This window comes from Podarcis cretensis, assembly GCF_951804945.1.
Source record: "Podarcis cretensis genome assembly, chromosome: 6".
Taxonomy (NCBI): domain Eukaryota; kingdom Metazoa; phylum Chordata; class Lepidosauria; order Squamata; family Lacertidae; genus Podarcis; species Podarcis cretensis.
This window is the reverse complement of record NC_137175.1, coordinates 55,156,754-55,175,430: the sequence shown is the minus strand read 5'-3', so window position 1 is coordinate 55,175,430 and position 18,677 is coordinate 55,156,754. Positions and strand designations below refer to the sequence as shown.

At 39.9% G+C, this 18,677-nt stretch overlaps 1 protein-coding gene across 1 annotated transcript in view; it reads left to right on the top strand.

Moving 5' to 3' along the window:
* The first annotated feature begins 1,514 nt into the window (after nt 1–1,514).
* Nucleotides 1,515–18,677, top strand: part of LOC307219174 (uncharacterized protein) — a 39,829-nt gene continuing 22,666 nt past the window's right edge. Inside the window, exons 1-12 of the mRNA XM_079982173.1 lie at nt 1,515–1,731; nt 2,337–2,481; nt 3,699–3,743; nt 5,667–5,794; nt 6,766–6,896; nt 6,988–7,142; nt 8,475–8,581; nt 12,456–12,646; nt 13,345–13,478; nt 14,786–14,850; nt 16,119–16,201; nt 16,558–16,725. Coding sequence (XP_079838299.1) covers nt 1,546–1,731; nt 2,337–2,481; nt 3,699–3,743; nt 5,667–5,794; nt 6,766–6,896; nt 6,988–7,142; nt 8,475–8,581; nt 12,456–12,646; nt 13,345–13,478; nt 14,786–14,850; nt 16,119–16,201; nt 16,558–16,725 — 1,538 coding nt within the window. The 5' untranslated portion in view covers nt 1,515–1,545. The remainder of the gene's footprint in view (nt 1,732–2,336; nt 2,482–3,698; nt 3,744–5,666; nt 5,795–6,765; nt 6,897–6,987; nt 7,143–8,474; nt 8,582–12,455; nt 12,647–13,344; nt 13,479–14,785; nt 14,851–16,118; nt 16,202–16,557; nt 16,726–18,677) is intronic.

Here is an 18,677-nt window from a genome sequence, read left to right as displayed (position 1 = left end):
GGTGACCTTTGGCTAGTCACACTTCTCTGAAGTCTCTCAGCACCACTCACCTCACAGAGTGTTTGTTGTGGGGGAGGAAGGGAAAGGAGAATGTTAGCTGCTTTGAGACTCCTTAGGGTAGTGATAAAGCGGGATATCCAATCCAAACTCTTCTTCTTTTTCTTCTTCTTCACAGATGGAGAAGCTTAAATATTTCAGTTCAATTGATTTGCAGATTACACCCTTTAAGTATTTCCCTAGGGTTAAATAACCACTACTTATTTCATGCATGGGTGTCTAAACGAAGAACAACTGTTTTGACTATTGGACACACTTGTATGAATCACCACTTTCTCAGTGTTATTACTTCAATGAGTTGTGGGTACAGGTTGAAAGCACACAATTTAGGGTTGTAGGGCAAGAAATATGGGCCTATCTTTATAGCCTTCTGATAGTAAGTTCTTGTGGCACATAGACTCCTTGCTTATTGAAACCCGTGGTGTGACTGGCAAGCAGATCTTTTGCTTGGAAGATATCTTCTAGAGCACAGAGATGAGTTGTTACCTGCCTTGGAAGTTATGGCATGAAGGAACTGAACCATGTTGGCTACTTTTAACAAGTTGGATGTTGGAAAAGTAGCTTGTAAGAGTCAGGACATGGGCTTATATTACATTTCCAGTGAAACACATTCATAGAAATGAAGCAAACACATCAAAGGATTGGGAGACCTAATGTAAAAATCTTCCTCTGTCACTGGCTTATTATATGGTGTTGGACTCATTATTCTAGTACCCTTTCAATCCAAACTACCTAATAGGCTCGAGGTTGCCCACCAGTGATCCAGATGTCAGACAACAGGAGGTAGGGGATGATCCTTGAGCTGGCACCAACCCTCAAGGAAGGACCAGAAATACTGTGAAATGGTTTATCCTCTGCCCATTCTCATCATGAGAAAGATATAATTGATTATCAAGTATTAAACACAGCTGAAAGGTCTACCAAACCAAGAAGGAAGTACTCTCCATGTTCAGATCACTTGGTGTGGGTTGTCCAACAAGGTGACCAGTTTATGTTAGCCCCCAAACCAAATCTGAATCCAGATTGAAATGAATCTATATGCTCAGTTTTCACCTGAGATTAAAATCTGTGACCTGTAAGAAGCCAAGGGAAGCTCAGTATTCCAACTGGGTGAAGGAGCTCCTTGTGAATCCTAGAATGTGATTCATAACCATGGAATGTATACATAATTTTCTGTAATTGATATCCAACATACAGTGAAGTTTCACCCTTACTCTAGTTAATAAACTCTCTTAATTAAAGCAGGTCAAAGGCTAGATGAGATGGTAAACTGAAAATTTTCCTTCAGGGCTTCTTCAAGTCAAGTATTATGAATGGGGTGATTATTATGGGAGAAACAGCAAACGACGTTGCAACAGGAGGCTTATGCAATAGCAAGTGTGAGCTTGTCATCTCCCTGACTATTGGTTACAGCAACTATTCTTGGAAGAATAAAAGGAGAAGGTGTCACAAGACATCTCAAGCCACAGCTCTAGAGACGCTACCACCATGGTATTCACAACAGAGAAAACGGCAAGTCTCACTTTCCAGATCGTGCAACTATGTGCTGGCTTCTGTCTGGTTTATGTGGTGATTAAATCCACCCAGTTATATTTCAAGAGACAAAAATTGCTCAAAACTTTGGAGAGTTTCCCAGGTCCTCCCAGCCATTGGCTCTATGGCAATATCCATCAGGTAAGCAAAAAGATACAGTATATGTGTGTGGATAATTGAGCTTGGAAAAGATGCTAGATTTGGGTGAAATTTGGGTATAAAGGGGACACCGTTTGACTTGTGTTTTAAAGACTTTTAAATTGGTCTCTTTTTAATGTATTTTTATTAAAGATTTCTTGGTTTACAAAATATGTGCAATGTCTCTTTTTTCCGCAGGTCAGTTTCATTTGTTGAGACATTAGTGTTACATTAGGAAGAAAAGGGGGGAAGAGGTGGAGGGGGTCATGGTGGGTGGGGGTGGGGTCAGGTGACGATGTTTCTATTTTAAATTGGTCCCTTACATTACTGGAATAGTTGTTTATGAGTGGTTGTGGCTTCCCTGAATCTATCAAACAGACAGGCTTCTTCAAACACTAGCAAGCATTTATGAAAAACAACACCTGTATACAGAGAGACTGGGCATGGAAAGTGGCAGACCTCTTTGAGATGTGCTTGGTACCCCATTCATTTCCTACTGAAGAGAATCAGGTAGATGAAAGGTCTCAAATCATTTCCCCAGCTTAGGTCACGTGTCGCACTTGAAAGAGACGGGAGTGGAACTAAAAATGGAAATCCTATCACTGCAGATCACCAGTCATGCAGAGGACCAGAACATGATGGAGAAGTGGGCTGAAAAATTCCCTTACGCTTTCCCCAGATGGTTTGGGGGTTTTGTTCCTGCTGTAGTTATCACTCACCCTGATTACGCCAAAACTTTATTTAGCAGAAATGGTAAGTGTGTTTCATTGAGGATAATTCATTTTTTATATGTAGAGTGGCCATTTGTGCATCAACAAAAATGAGGAGATGCATAAAACTTGCATGTGCAACTTTAGAAATAATTACTATAATTTAAATAGAAATACATTTTGCCATAGTGGGGAGAAATTGTGACCAGGTGAATTATGTGTCTGCTCAGTCTGCTATCCGGGTGCCAACTAATTGCTAACTTCCTGCTCTCCCTTTTCAAGATTCTTTGTCCTTAAACCACATTTTGACCAGAGAGCTGCCCAAACAGAGCTTGCTTTCAAATAGAGGACTATCCTCTGTAAAGGTCCGTATGACCACTTTATTAACGTTGGTTGTTTTTTATTATTATGTTTTTAGTATTTTGTTGGCGGCTGTCCAGAGTGGCCGGGGCAACCCAGTCAGCTGGGTGGGGTAGAAATAATAAAATTATGTTGTTGTTGATGATGATGCACCTATAGATATAGAATGTTCTAGACAACATGCTCCAGACTCTGCTTCATTTTATGAACATGTGTCTATAATACTACTGCTAATAATTAATTTATACAGTAAACCCCCCATTTACGCGCATTTAATATGTGTGCAACCGTGCACATGCACACTGCACCGGACCCAGAAGTAACCTGAGAATATCACAAAACGGTCACAAAAGGGGTGGTGTGGAACGGGGTGTTTGCTGTTTCAAATGTACACAATTTCACTTAATTGCGCAATGCCTTGGAATGTAACCTCCATGTAAATGGGGTGCTTGTGTGTGTTTTGCCTGTACCCTACCTTTCCCCCTGATCAGTAAGTTCAAGGGGGCTTACTGATGAAAACAAAAACCTATATGAATTTTAATCACAGATAAAAGATTTCTAAAACCTTTATGTGGTTAGATTAATGGATGTGGAATTTCCATGATAAGGAAATGTCTCACAAGGCAAAGAATGAAAGGTCTATAGTTTCTTGTGGTATCACAGAAGAGGAATACCACAGGCCTTAGACATAGCTTGTCATAGCACATACATACATCTAAATAATACTGATTGCCATGCTAACATGTGTAAATTTTTGTGGCTGAAGTTTACTATGTCTCTCATCTTTTCATTAAAAAAAACCACAACAGATTTCCAACATGAGTGCTGAAAATGTTAACTCTTGCTGTAAATTTAAATTTGTGACACTGATTGGTATGTTTGACTTTTCTAATTTTCTAGATCCTAAAGCTAAAGATGTCTATGAGCCCTTGATTCCTTGGATTGGTATGTGTACGAGTTACTTGTCTACGCATTGTTGTCATTTACAGAATACAAGGGCGTTACAATCTTAACTGTCACCCAAGCCTTAACTTGATTTAATTTCAAAGAGTTTTAATTCTCCTTTCAGGAGGAATGGCTGGGGAAGTGAAGCATTCCCCTCTCGACAGCTGTGTCACCACCGCTTAGGGGTATGGTACCATGGTATGGGGCATGGTGATGGCATTGTTTGAGTTCCGTGGGTGTTTCTGCTGGTCTGGGTATGCAGTATGAACTTTACTGCCCTGTGCCTTGTCCCTATCCCAGTACTGTCCCACATGACAAAGATTTTAGTCATATGGTACTGATTTTATGGGCAGTTGCACCTAGGTTTGTAATGTGCTACTTGTCTAAGGGATGAATTTAAGGATTATCCCATATAGCCCAATGGTTGCCATCAATTTGATCTGAATTAATTTTATAATGAAATGATTTTAGAATGTTGTATTATTTTATTGTTGTTAGCCACCCTGAGCCCAGCTTCGGCTGGGGAGGGTGGGATATAAATAAAGTTGTTTATTATTATTATTATTATTATTATTATTATTATTATTATTATTATTATATCATGGCACCACAGCCTAACATTAGCTAATACCAATCCATTCATCTCTTTCCCCACATTTTAATGATAATAATAATAATAATAATAATAATAATAATAATACCTTTGTTGTCATTGTACAACCTGTGTACAATGAAATTAAACGAGCCTCTCCCCAAAAAACACTCAATCTCTTATTCAACAACACACCATCTTGCAAGTCAATTTTGCTATGTTATTTTTCATTCAACAGCCTAACAGCCCATGGATAGAAGCTATTTTTTAGCCTGTTGGTACGGCTGATTATACTTCTATACCCTGCCAGAGGGTAGAAGATTAAAGAGGTGATGGCTGGGGTGTTAGTCATCCCTGAGAATTTTTCTCGCTCTCCTAAGGCAACGATCCTTTGCAATGTCATTTAGCGGATGCATTTTGCATAGAACATAATGGATTTATGATATTTGGTATCTCTTCTCTCTGCAATTTTTTGTTTCATAGCTCTTATTGGTATTTTGATGACAAACCTAAGTTTCTTTCTTCTGACATTTCCTACATCTCTTGTTATTGCTGTTACATAGTTCTTGGAGTCATTGGCTTTTCCCCACTGATGAATTCTATAGTAATTAAACAGTATTCCACAGATCAGTGGGAGGTTCTTGTTACTTAGTACTATGCACTGCATAAAGGTGCAAAGGAAAACGACATTTTCTTTATGTTAACGAAGTTGACTAGAATCAATCTGTGAATATGCCACAGCCCACAAATTGCTTTCTTAGGCTGCGATCTCATGCACATTTCCCATGAGTAAGACCCACTGAACACTTTGAATTATGGTGCTGGAGGAGACTCTTGAGAGTCCCATGGGCTGCAAGAAGATCAAACCTCTCCATTCTGAAGGAAATCAGCCCTGAGTGCTCACTGGAAGGACAGATCCTGAAGCTAAGGCTCCAGTACTTTGGCCACCTCATGAGAAGAGAAGACTCCCTGGAAAAGACCCTGATGTTGGGAAAGATGGAGGGCACAAGGAGAAGGGGACGACAGAGGACGAGATGGTTGGACAGTGTGCTCGAAGCTACAAACATGAGTCTGACCAAACTGCGGGAGGCAGTGGAAAAAAAGGAGTGCCTGGCGTGCTCTGGTCCATGGGGTCACGAAGAGTCGGGCACAACTAAACAACTAAACAACAACAACAACAACAACAAACATACTGAGCTTTGCACTGTGCAAATATCTTTGCAAGAGGATTTGAAAAATCAAAGGGGACAAATCATGGCAAGAGTGGGTGTAATAACATGAATCCTTTGCTATGTACATGCTAACTAGTCTATTGCTATTTGTACCCATAGGGAGAGGACTGCTTGTCTTAAATGGACCCAAGTGGCACCAGCACAGGCGATTGCTAACACCAGCTTTCCACTATGACATTTTGAAACCCTATGTGGCACAAATTGCAGATTCAGTCAAAGTTATGCTGGTAATTAACCTATTCTCACATTGCAAAAGAAATGATATTATAAATACTCAATTCTGTATCAGTTATTACTGGGAAGAATTACCCCAGTCCAGTTTGTGTGTGTATTCAGCCAAATGGTAGCATGTCATTCAAAATACTGAGCTCTGTCAATGAAATAATGGAGACTATGCCTTATCACTTCCATCAGTTCTGTGCCCAGGCACCTTAGACATGACCCGCATTCCTCCACATGGTTGCCAGCAGAGAAGTCTGTCTTTGCTTTGAATTTCCAAAGACTCACCTATACCGTGTGTATTGCATGATTCCCCCCCCCCCCCATACATTTCATATACAGTGCAGTAGCAATTTGTGCACAAGTAGCCCCATGGTCATCCTGAAACATAGTTGCACAAAAGAACCTAGAAATCTGTTGCACACATATATAATGAGAACTCAGCATATTGCATTTTTAAAGCATTAGGAGTTGTATCCCATGAGATTACCTTACAGTGCTCCTAACATGATATATATTATCATAGCAACCACCAGTCACACTCATCTGTGGCACAAATCCAGTGGCATTGCTGTACCCTAGTGCACAGGTGCATGGCTTGGTGCATGTTGCACAAGGACACTTCACATTGCTACACAGGCGCAATGAAACTGAAGAAGGGATTTGGGAAATATCAGATATGATGCTTTCAAAGCACTTCCACCTTTAAGGAAAAGATACAGAGCTTTCAGGCGGTGGGTGGTACTCAATGGAGTGCAAAAGCAAATATTCTGCCTACACAAGGATTTCTCCTAGGGCAATAGAACATTCTCATCCTCTCCACCCCTGCCTTAAATTCCCCCAACCATTTGTAGCAGACTTGGGGATGATTCAGAGAATGCACAGGGGGAGGTGAGTAATCGTTGTTCTAGCATGATTATTTACTTGAATGCTGCCCAAAGCAAGCAACTTAAGCTTCCTCACCTGTTTCTCACATCAGGATAAATGGGAGAAGCTGATTGCAGAGGACCCCACAAAGTCTTTGGAGATGTTTGACCATGTCAGTTTAATGACTCTTGACAGCATCATGAAATGTGCATTCAGTTACAAGAGTAGCTGTCAGACGGACAAGTTAGTACTGTCAAATTAATACTATTGAAGGTTCTTGGTGGCATGGCCCATATCTGTTTGTCTGAAATATTCCATTTTTCTTTTCCTCCAGAGAGCAGGATTATTATGTCAATGCTGTGCAAGATATGACTCTCCTAGTGTTTCAGAGAGTCACCTCAGCATTTCTGCGGAACCAGCTCATCTATTCATGCACCCCGTCAGGACGGCGCTTTAAGGAAGCCTGCAGCTTGGCACATCATCATACAGGTATCTTACAGACATTCGCAGATTCGTCTCTTCTTCCTATGCGAGCTTTACTGAAATGGACTACTATAAGCAAGTCCTTTGGTTCAACAGGATATCTAACTGATAATGAGTGGCATAGGAGCCAACTCCTAGGAGCTTCCAGTGAAATCTCTGAGGGGGCTCCCCCACCAAATAGATAGGCATCGCCATTCAAGTTGTGTGCGTGAGCCACATCATGTGACTGATTATGTGCAGTGGGGCTTACCTGTTGGCGCCCATGGTAAGTGGTGCCAAAGGTGGTCCCAACTGTGCAAGAGCTAATAGTTCTGTCCTGTATCCATTACTTGATATTGAAAATCAGTAGTGTTGGGATTCAAGCAAACCTGCCTGAGAGCATCTAAGCTGGAAGTTTTGGAATCTCTTCCTCAAATACTCTTTTGTACAGGGTCACTAAGTGCAGGAAAAGGGTCTCTGCTGGTGTTCAAGAGACCTCTTCATTGTTGCTTTATAAGTTCTCCTCCAAAATTATACAGAAAGACAACTCAACCTTTGCAACCAGTATAAATTATGCAATTTAAGGACACTGCCATATTTTACTTCTTTTGCATAATTTACACTGCAATCCGGTACATGTCTACTCAAAAATAAAACCCATGGCATTCAATGGGATGCTATCAGGTAAATGAATATAAGACTGCAGCCTTATTTTCCTTCTGGCACTCATGGGACAAGCCCTGCTACTCCTTGATACACACCATGACTATCTAGCACCCTCTGTGCTTCTTCAGAGGCTTCAGTGTCCAGGGAGATTATCTGCAATCAGATGGCACCTGCTAAATTACGATTGGACCTAATGCAACATTTTAGGGTGCAATCCATACCCTCATGCTGGGAGAGCTGGATGGGACAGAGGCCTCCCTCCACCCTTGGAGGGGTGTAAGCATCACTCCACTGGTATGAGGCTCCCTGTTCTGTCCACTGAAGGTCCTTTTGCCAGTGGTAGCCTGTGGAGAGGTTGAGCTGGCATAGAATCCACAGGATCCCATGCCAGTCCCACTTGATAGCCTCAGGCCCAGTCGCTAGGTCAACTGCAGTCAGGTGTAACCCAAATCAGGCTTCTGCCTTGTGCTTGAAGGATGGCTGTGGATACCATGGTGGACACATGACTCTCTCATGCCCCTCCATTGCCTGATTGCACTGCCAGTTGTATAGTAGCTGCATTTTAAAGTAACCTTCATTTTGGATATTTTAAAATATTTGCCACCTGCACTGAACTCAAGGGGTAATATGGGGTTAAAGAAATAATGAGAAAGAAATGTGATATGCTGATGTAATTTTATTTTGTAATGGCAGAAAAAGTAATTGCAGAGAGGAAGGAATCACTTAAGAATGAAAGGGAACTTGAAAAGATCCAGAAGAAACGACGCTTGGATTTTTTGGACATTCTTTTTTGTGCCAAGGTACGAATTTATATGAAGCAGTTAAGCATCCTCTACCTTACACATCTTTTACAACTGGCTCACAAAGCAAACAGCTGGCCAGATATTTGATTAAATATAGTTCACCTTGATCTTCTCTTTAAGAATTACACAGAAAGGACAGTTACAGATAGGAAGCCGTGTTGGTCTGCCATAGTCAAGACAAAATAAAATAAATAAATAAATAAATAAAAAAATAAAAAAATTAAAAAAATTAAAAAATTAAAAAATTCAGAGGTGCTACTGGAAGGAATTTTTTTATTTTGTCTTGACAGAAAGGACATTTTTAGCAGGTCCATTACTGTAGTACTAATGATGGGAAAAGGTGACAACTCTGCCCCTACTTTTCAGGGGACTACAGAAGTGTCAGCTTCCCCTTTGTCATCCATTTGTATCATTTTATGGGCCTTTTAAGTCCACATCTCGAAACCAAATGAGATCAGCAATTGTTTTCAGAGCTATTTCAGAAGACTGTATGTACAAGGGCCGGAAAACGAAAGAGATATTGAAGAATTTCTTAAGAAATATGGATTACAAAAAATTTCGCAACAAAGTACAGCGTTTTTAAATGAGAAAATAACTGAACAAGAAATTGAGGGTGCCATTCAAAACATGCAATTGGGGAAATCTCCAGGGCCAGATGGACTAACCTCCAGATATTACAAAGCTTTGAAAGACTGGATAATTCAGCCATTTAAGGAGGTTTGCAACGAGATACTAGAGGGGAAAAGGGCACCTGAGACGTGGAAAGAAGCTTTCATCACACTTATACCAAAGACCGAGGTTGATAAAAAACAGATCAAGAACTACCGCCCTATATCATTACTTAATGTGGATTACAAAATTTTTGCAGACATTTTGGCAAGAAGACTAAAGAAGGTGTTGGTGGAGGAGATTCATAAAGATCAGGCAGGCTTTCTCCCGGGTAGGCATATATCCACCAATGTAAGGAATATAATTGACATTATAGAAATGCTGTCAGTGAACATTAATACAAAAGCAGTTTTAATTTTTGTGGACGCGGAGAAAGCCTTTGATAATATATCTTGGAAATTTATGAAAAAGAATCTCCATGGGATGGGGGTAGGCCAAAGGTTTGAAAATGGTATAAGTGCAATCTATTCCGAGCAAAAGGCGAAGTTAATTGTAAATAATGTGGTTATGGATGAATTACCTATAGAAAAAGGGACACGTCAGGGGTGCCCAATATCCCCATTACTTTTTATATCGGTCCTGGAGGTCCTGTTAAACATGATTAGGGGAGATCAGCTGGTAAAAGGGATTCAGGTCGGAGCCAGACATTACAAATTAAAGGCTTTTGCAGATGACTTAGTATTGACTTTGCAAGAGCCAGACACTAGTACCAAAAGAGTTTTGGAATTAATTCAAATATTTGGCCAGGTCGCAGGATTTAAGTTGAATAAACAAAAAACCAAGGTACTGGAAAAGAATTTAACAAATGTTGAAAGGGAAAGATTCCAAGAAGAAACTGGGCTAGTGGTGGCAAAGAGTGTAAAATACCTGGGGATTAACATGACATCTAAGAATGTGAACTTATTTAAGGACAACTATGATAAGTGCTGGACTGAGATAAAGAAAGATTTAGAAATATGGTCAAACCTGAAGCTTTCCTTGTTAGGTCGAATCGCTGTGATTAAAATGAATGTATTGCCTAGAATGTTATTTTTATTTCAGACATTACAAATTGTTGATAAACTGGACTGTTTCAAGAAGTGGCAGAAAGACATATCTAAATTTGTCTGGCAGGGCAAAAAGCCCAGAATCAAGTTTAAGATACTTACTGACTCTAAAGAAAGAGGGGGGTTTGCCCTGCCGGACTTAAGACTTTACTATGAATCGGCAGCTTTCTGCTGGTTAAAAGATTGGCTACTTCTTGAAAATGCAGACATTTTAGATTTGGAAGGATTTGACAACAATTTTGGGTGGCATGCATATATTTGGTATGACAAGGTTAAAGTGTATAAGGGTTTTAAAAATCACATTGTCAGGAAAGCACTGTATAATGTATGGATACGGTATAAAGATTTATTGGAAAATAGAACTCCCAGGTGGCTTTCACCTATGGAGGCTAAGGAGGTAAAGAAACTTAATATGACAACCAATTGGCCAAAATATTCTGAGATTTTAGAACAAGAAGGTGGTGAATTTAAACTACAAAGCTATGAGAAAATAAAGTCCAAGGTACGAGATTGGCTCCATTATTTTCAAATAATGGAGGCTTTTAAACAAGACAGGAAAATTGGTTTCCAGGTGGAGAAATCGAAATTAGAAACAGAATTGTTAGAACCCAATACTAAGAACTTATCAAGAATGTACAACTTGCTGCTGAAGTGGAATACAATAGATGAGACAGTGAAGTCTGCTATGGTTAAATGGGCACAGGACATAGGTCATGACATTATGTTTGCCGACTGGGAGCAGTTATGGACCACAGGTATTAAATTCACGGCATGCAATGCCCTACGAGAAAACATAATGAAAATGATTTATAGGTGGTACATGACCCCAGTCAAGCTTGCGAAGATTTATCATTTGCCCAATAACAAATGCTGGAAATGTAAAGAGACTGATGGTACCTTTTTCCACCTCTGGTGGACCTGCCCAAAGATTAAGGCCTTCTGGGAAATGATTTATAATGAAATTAAGAAAGTGCTTAAGTGCACCTTTAACAAGAAACCAGAGGCATTTCTCTTGGGTATGGTCGGCCAGTTGGTGCCGAAGAAGGATAAGAATTTCTTTTTGTACGCTACCACGGCAGCAAGGATTCTTCTAGCAAAGTATTGGAAGACACAAGAGCTACCCACGCTGGAGGAATGGCAGGCGAAAGTGATTGACTTTATGGGACTGGCAGAAATGACTGGCAGAATCCGCGACCAAGGGAAAGAGACTGTGGAAGAAGATTGGAAGAAATTTAAGATGTATCTTAAGAATTACTATAAAACTGAGGAGTGTTAAAATGCTGAGGGAAAAGAAGACGTAGAATTGCAGCGACAATTGGGTTTAAAACTTAGGGTGGAATAGAGAAAGATGACGAATTTCTATTTAATTGGGTAAGATAGGTTGCTGAATAATGGTACTAAACTAAGGATGCAAAAAGGGAAAGGTATGGGGAAGTCCGGGAAAAGAGGGTTATGAAAATAAGGTTATGAAAATATGAGTTTTTTGTTTGTTTGTTTTTTCTGTTGTTCTTTGTTTCTGTTAAAAATTGGAAATTAATAAAAATATTTAAAAAAAAAAAAAAAGAATTACACAGAAAGGACAGTTACAGATAGGAAGCCGTGTTGGTCTGCCATAGTCAAGACAAAATAAAATAAATAAATAAATAAATAAATAAATTAAAAAATTAAAAAATTCAGAGGTGCTACTGGAAGGAATTTTTTTATTTTGTCTTGACAGAAAGGACATTTTTAGCAGGTCCATTACTGTAGTACTAATGATGGGAAAAGGTGACAACTCTGCCCCTACTTTTCAGGGGACTACAGAAGTGTCAGCTTCCCCTTTGTCATCCATTTGTATCATTTTATGGGCCTTTTAAGTCCACATTTTAAGTTACAGATTGGGGGGGAAATGGACAGTGAGGTTGAACTGCAAAATTGTTAATCATGGCAAAACCAGATGGCTATGGTCACTTCCTGCTCAAGACACGGAGGAATAATCCACGATGTGGGCCACTGAAGCAGAAGCAAATCTGTAGAACAAATCTAAAAATTCCATTGCTGTGACACTTTTTGGTCTGGTGTTTTCATTTACATTTCCTCTTCATGTCTACACAACCACCCTATTTTTCTTTGAACTCTCGAGTTAGCTGCTGATTACCTATCCCCTACTTTGTCAGGATGAAAACGGGGTTGGGTTGTCTGATGAAGACCTGCGCGCTGAAGTGGACACTTTCATGTTTGCAGGCCACGATACTACGGCCAGTGGAATCTCCTGGATCCTACATTCTATGGCTCAGCACCCAGAGCACCAGCAGAAATGCAGAGAAGAAATCAAAGACATTCTTGGGGATCGAGAGGACATCCATTGGTGAGATCAATATTGTTTGCCTTTGATCCCCCACCCCCGAGTGACTTAAACTGAGGGCCAAACTTGAAAACCTTGAGAAGAATGTTATGGAAAGTCTTCCTACTCTTTTTAAAAACAACAACAGCAACAACAACAACAACAACTGAAAAGCAGCTGGGGGAGGCTGCCAGTTTCAGAGAAGGAAAGTTGGGTGGGAGGCACTTCTTAATCCATGGGTGGGGAATTTCCCACCTATGGGCTTTCCAATTTGGCTTTTGAAGCCATTCTGCCTAGGCCAGATCAACCTGTTACTCAACTGACATCATCCCCCAAATCCCCAAGAACCCAACTAAGATATGTGATATGAACTCTCTCCAGTGACCACTTGAGTTAGTGGTTTTTATTCCTATTATACAAGGTGGCAGACATAGCTGCCAACTCCTTGGGGCCCTGGGTGCCTGATCAACCATAATATTCCCCATGAAGGTGCCAGGCACCCACAAATTTCAGTGCTAGGGCCATGCATGCTGCATGGCACCCATGGCCCTTGGCACCTATGGTCACGGGGCCAAGCTGCCACTCCTGGTGGTAGAAGGGAAAAGAAAACCCAAGCCTGGACATTTGATAAGGTTAACAGAATGCTTTCCAGATATTGCACTGCTATGGACACCCAGTATTTTGACAGCAGAAAGATGAATGGCTTTATTTGCAAATTTCAGGGATGATCTTGGTAAGATGACCTATACCACAATGTGCATAAAGGAGAGTCTCCGACTAAATTCTCCAGTTCCGGTAGTGTCCCGACAACTGAGCAAACCCATTACTTTTTTCGATGGACGCACTTTACCTGAAGGTTTGCATATTTTCTTTAAGAGCGAAGTTCTGTTTTTCATTCCCTTTTACTCACTGTAGAACCTCTAACCCTGAAATTAGATTGCAGCTCAGAACTTCAGTATAAATCCAGGGTGACTAGACTGTGAGCCTTCAGATGTTGCTAGACTGCCAACTTCCATAAGCTGCATCCATTATGGCCAGCCATGATAGGGGTTGCAAACCAACCAGAACTGGAGGATCGCAGATTAGCTACTACTATCATAGTAATACTGACTGAACTTCAGCAATTCCAGCTGATTTCAGATATCCCCAAGAAGCACCAAAAGAGGAAGTGCAAATAAATATAGATCATTTCTTCAATCGCCACTTGGTTGGGAACATAGCAATGGACAACTTGTCTAAGTCCCTATCAGGGACTGGGCAGAGGAGGAATGGTGGAGACCACTTCCCCATCCTGACCCTTCCAGGGAGGAGGAAGAGGACGACAGTCTAGATTTACAACAAGGATTTGAGGGAGGTCGCAACTAAGAGGCAGATGAGGGTAAAAGTTGGGAAATCATGGGAAGAGCCAGAGCAACACCCGGCTGACACATTTTCATTAGAAAGCATTCCAGACCCACCATCTTCCAGAACCTGGCGAGCCTTAAAAGTAGGAGAGCAAAGAGCTCGTAGAGGAGATGATTAGAATGATAAATGAGGAAGTGGGAGAGACTGGTGGGGTGGGTGGGTGAAGAGTCATTCGGGACACCGCCATTATCCAAGAGTCTGGGTTCTATAGCCTCTCTCTGTAAAGATTGAAATAAAAAAGGTCTGTAAGAAACTTCCTCTTGTTTTTATACTTTCCTGGGCAACCAGCTGGGAGCCATTGACAGCATCCTGACAGTCCCTTGCAGGGGATATGTGCACATACCAACACAAGGGCAGAAGAAAGGCGGCAGAGGCGGGTGGCTTCCTTTCCCTGGAAAGCCTTCAGCTACACCAGCATCCTCCTTGTGAGGAACCATATATGTGAAGCACAATAAAATGAGGTTTACCCGTATTTGTTAGTTTGCACTTTGATTGCAGATTTGCTAATTAACTGCCGTTCCTGCAGTTTGCATGGGAAATCCATTGCTGAAACCACTGTATGCACATATAACCATCAACAACAGAAACATAAGCAAGAATCTGAAGAGCAATTTTAATTAAGCCCCTCGATGGTACAAGGTCCAAAACTCCTTGGGTGCATTGAATTAGTTGTTGGTATGTGATCTTTTGGTGAGTTCCAGCTCACTCACAATTCTAAAATGTTGTAAACACTGTATTCTCCTGTTCTTTCTTTTACAGGATTTAGAGTTTCAGTTGCCATCCATTGTGTTCATAAAAACCCCAGTGTATGGCAAGACCCTGAGGTAAATAATTCCTTTTATATAAGGGAAAAGAATAAGCACAAAACCTGCCAATGTCCTGGAAAAAGGAGACACCTTGTTTTTCCCTGCAAGAGCACGGCGGCCATTTTGGGCGTCATGATCTCACACCATTTCACGCTGAGATCTTGCACCAAAGAAGCATTTTGTGGGGTTTGTGATCTTGTGTGGTGTCCTAAAATGCATTTTTGGGGAGCTGTGAGAGCACAGCCCCCCCGAAGCACGTCTTTTGGGCTCCATGGTCTTGTGAGGGTCACGTGACATGCATGGGAGCACGCCCTGGTTTGGGGTCTCAACCTGTTGAAGGGTATGTAACTATATAGTTAAATTCAAGCATCCAACTATGTTCTGAATTTCTACAAGGCTCTAGGATGCACATGGGCCTCTGTGTGATGCGGCAAATGCCCATTCACATAAATCTTCTTGTATAGTTTAATTGCGGATGGTTTGATTTTAATGTTTATATAACTGGCTTTTAGTCTCTGTAAACCATATGGAAGCCTATATTGCCATTAAATAGTGGGCATGTATTTGGTATCTATGTGCATTTCAAACTGCACTTCCCACAAGCTTGCTCTCAATTCTTTTTAAAGGTAAAGGTAAAGGGACCCCTGACCATTAGGTCCAGTCGTGGATGACTCTCGGGTTGCGGCACTCATCTTGCTTTATTGGCTAAGCGAGTCGGTGTACAGCTTCTGGGCCATGTGGCCAGCATGACTAAGCCGCTTCTGGCGAACCAGAGCAGCGCACGGAAACTCCGTTTACTTTCCCGCCAGCGTGGTACAGTTAATCACTAAAACAATAGGTATGCTGCTGTGATTAATGAAACAGATTTATGTGGCAAAACATTTTGGCTTCCACCTTAGGAGTTGACAACAGCAGAAGCGGAAGCATTTTGCTACATAAATAAACCTGTTTTGTTAACCACAGTAACATATATCTAGCTGTGGATATAGATCATCATAATGATGGGGAAGTTCTGCATGCTTACTAGCTTTTCAGATCAATAGATCTTGCTCTTATTTTAGGAAGCTCCAACAGCTGCCTACAATGGTGCAATGGAAACCTAGAGGATGCAAATATATACACTTCCCTATCGCACTTGGAACAATGGTGTTTCTTTTTTATTGTTCCCTGAACAATATGGGTTGTTTAGCTCTCCTATAAATCCTTCTCCTCTTGTGTCAAAAGTAATGCTGCAGTTTAGCAAGCATAAAGCATTAAAAAGGTACCTAAAACCTTGTTTACTTTAGGTATTTAATCCTACAAGATTCTCAGCGGACAACCCATCTCAAAGACATCCTCATTCATTCATCCCTTTTGCAGCTGGATCAAGGTGAGTCTGAAACACACCCTTTTTAATAGCACTGACTTTTTTAAAAAGGAGAAGAAAAGTTTGTGTTTTGTCCCCAGGCAAGGTCTACCGAGTATGACTTTAAGAATTATAGGAAGAATATGTGTGCAACAAATATAGAGAACATTTTGTCTTTCAGAAGGCTGTACAATTCATATAGCTCTTTTCTCAGGTTAAGTGTGGGATTCGCAAGTTAGGCAGAAAGTAGGTGTCACCCATACTAAGTGTGCAAAAGATCACGGACTAGTACTTTGACCTCATTTAATATAGACAGAGATGCATTTGAATTTGATCACTTGATGATATTCATAGCCACTTTCCTTTTCCACTCTGATTAGGAACTGTATCGGGCAACAATTTGCTATGAATGAGATGAAAGTAGCTCTTGCTCTAACGCTGCTTCGCTTTGAAATCCTGCCAGACCCATCAAAGCTGCCCATTCCTATCCCTCAGATGGTCCTGAAGTCTGAGAATGGGATATACCTCTTCTTGAAGAAACTTGACTGATATATCAGAGAATTCTATCAGGAGGTGCTTCTCCCCCCCCCCTAAAAATGATCTTTATTGGTTTTAGAGATTTTCCAAATTTCGCCATCATAATACATAATACATACCTTATTTCTTTTAACCTTAATACTTTAACTCTGAACAAAATTGTACTTCCCTCCCTCCTTATTCTGGTTTCTCTATATTTTCTTTATATTTACACATTTGTCATGTTTACATTCTATGTATACTTAATACTATGGAATAATACTATTCAAAAATTCATTAATGAAACAAAAGACGAGGAGCGGAAATCAGTTATGATTAAATGGGCACAAGATATAGGCCATAACATAATGTTTGAAGATTGGGAAAGACTGCGGAAAACTGACTTAAAATTTACAGATTGTTCTTTATTGAAAGAAAATTATATGAAAATAATGTATAGATGGTATATAACACCAGTTCAGATAGCAAAAATGTACAAAACTGGCTCAAATGTATGTTGGAAATGTAAGGAAAAAGAAGGAACTTTTTATCATATGTGGTGGGATTGTAGTGAAATTAAATTTTTTTGGGAAATGATATATAATGAATTGAAGAAAATGTTCTAATTAACATTTGTAAAAAAGCCTGAAGCATTTTTGTTAGGGATGGTAGGAAAAGACCTGCCAAGGAAACTGAAGAACATATTTATGTATGTGACAATGGTGGCAAGAGTCTTAATTGCACAAGGCTGGAAAAACGAAGAAATCACGACGAAAGAACTGTGGCAAGAAAAACTGATGAACTATGTGGAACTGGTGAAACTGATGCATAAATTACATGACAAGGACAACTGTGATTTTAAAGAAGAATGAGAACCTTTTACAAAGTACTTAAAGAAACAACAAAATGAACTGAACTCATTGGCAGGTTTTGAATAAACAAATCCAAATTTACCATTGGTAACATATAGATAGATAAATTAAGGATCATTACAATTTTAGAATATGCAGAGAATAACATGTGCTCAAAAACCAGGGAGAGGAACTGAGGGAAGTCAGGGAGGGTGGGTTCTTTTTAGGGAGGGGGGAGGGAAATTTATGGGGGGAAATAAGGTTGATATGTTTTTGACAAATTGTTGTGCTGAAACGCTTAATAAAAATTTATAAAAACAAAACAAAAACAAAACAAAATTTCATTAATGTACATCCTTCAATTGTTATAATATGTTTGTTCAATATTCTTAAATCCAAAATGAATGATTTTTAATAAACATTATGGGGTCTATTTCTTTATTTGTTTATTTCATTCAAATTTCATTCAAATTTCTTTATTTCTTTATTTCATCCAGTCTCTTTGGAATGCTTCGTCGCCCTGTTCCCTGATTTTTCCAGTCAATTTTGCTATTTCTGCGTACTCCATGAGTTTCCACTGCCATTCTTCAACTGTGGGTATTTCATGTTTCTTCCATTTCTGTGCAAGTAATATTCTCGCCGTGGTAGTAGCATAAAGGAACAGTTTCTGGTCACTCTTTGTTATATCATCTCCAACCATACCTAGCAAGAATGCCTCTGTTGTTGTTTTTTAAAAGTGTATCTAAAAATCTTTATAACTCATTATATATATTTTCCCAGAAAGTTTTAACTTTTTCACATAACCACCACATGTGGAAAAAGTTGCCTTCCTTCGATTCACATTTCCAACAGTTCTTATTTTTCATTCTATATCTTTGCTAGCCTGGCTGGTAAAAGATACCACCTATGCATCATTTTTAATATAGTTTCTTCAAGGTCAGACAAGCGGTAAATTTTAATCCTATGTTCCACAGCTTTAACCATTTATCATATTATCATATTCAATATTATAACCTGTGTCAATTGCCCACTTCTTTAATTTCTTCATCCTTTGTTTGCCACTCCAGCAGAAACTCAAATTCTAGACAATGTTTTTGTATCTCCTTGTATTACATCCATTTCTATCCTTGATC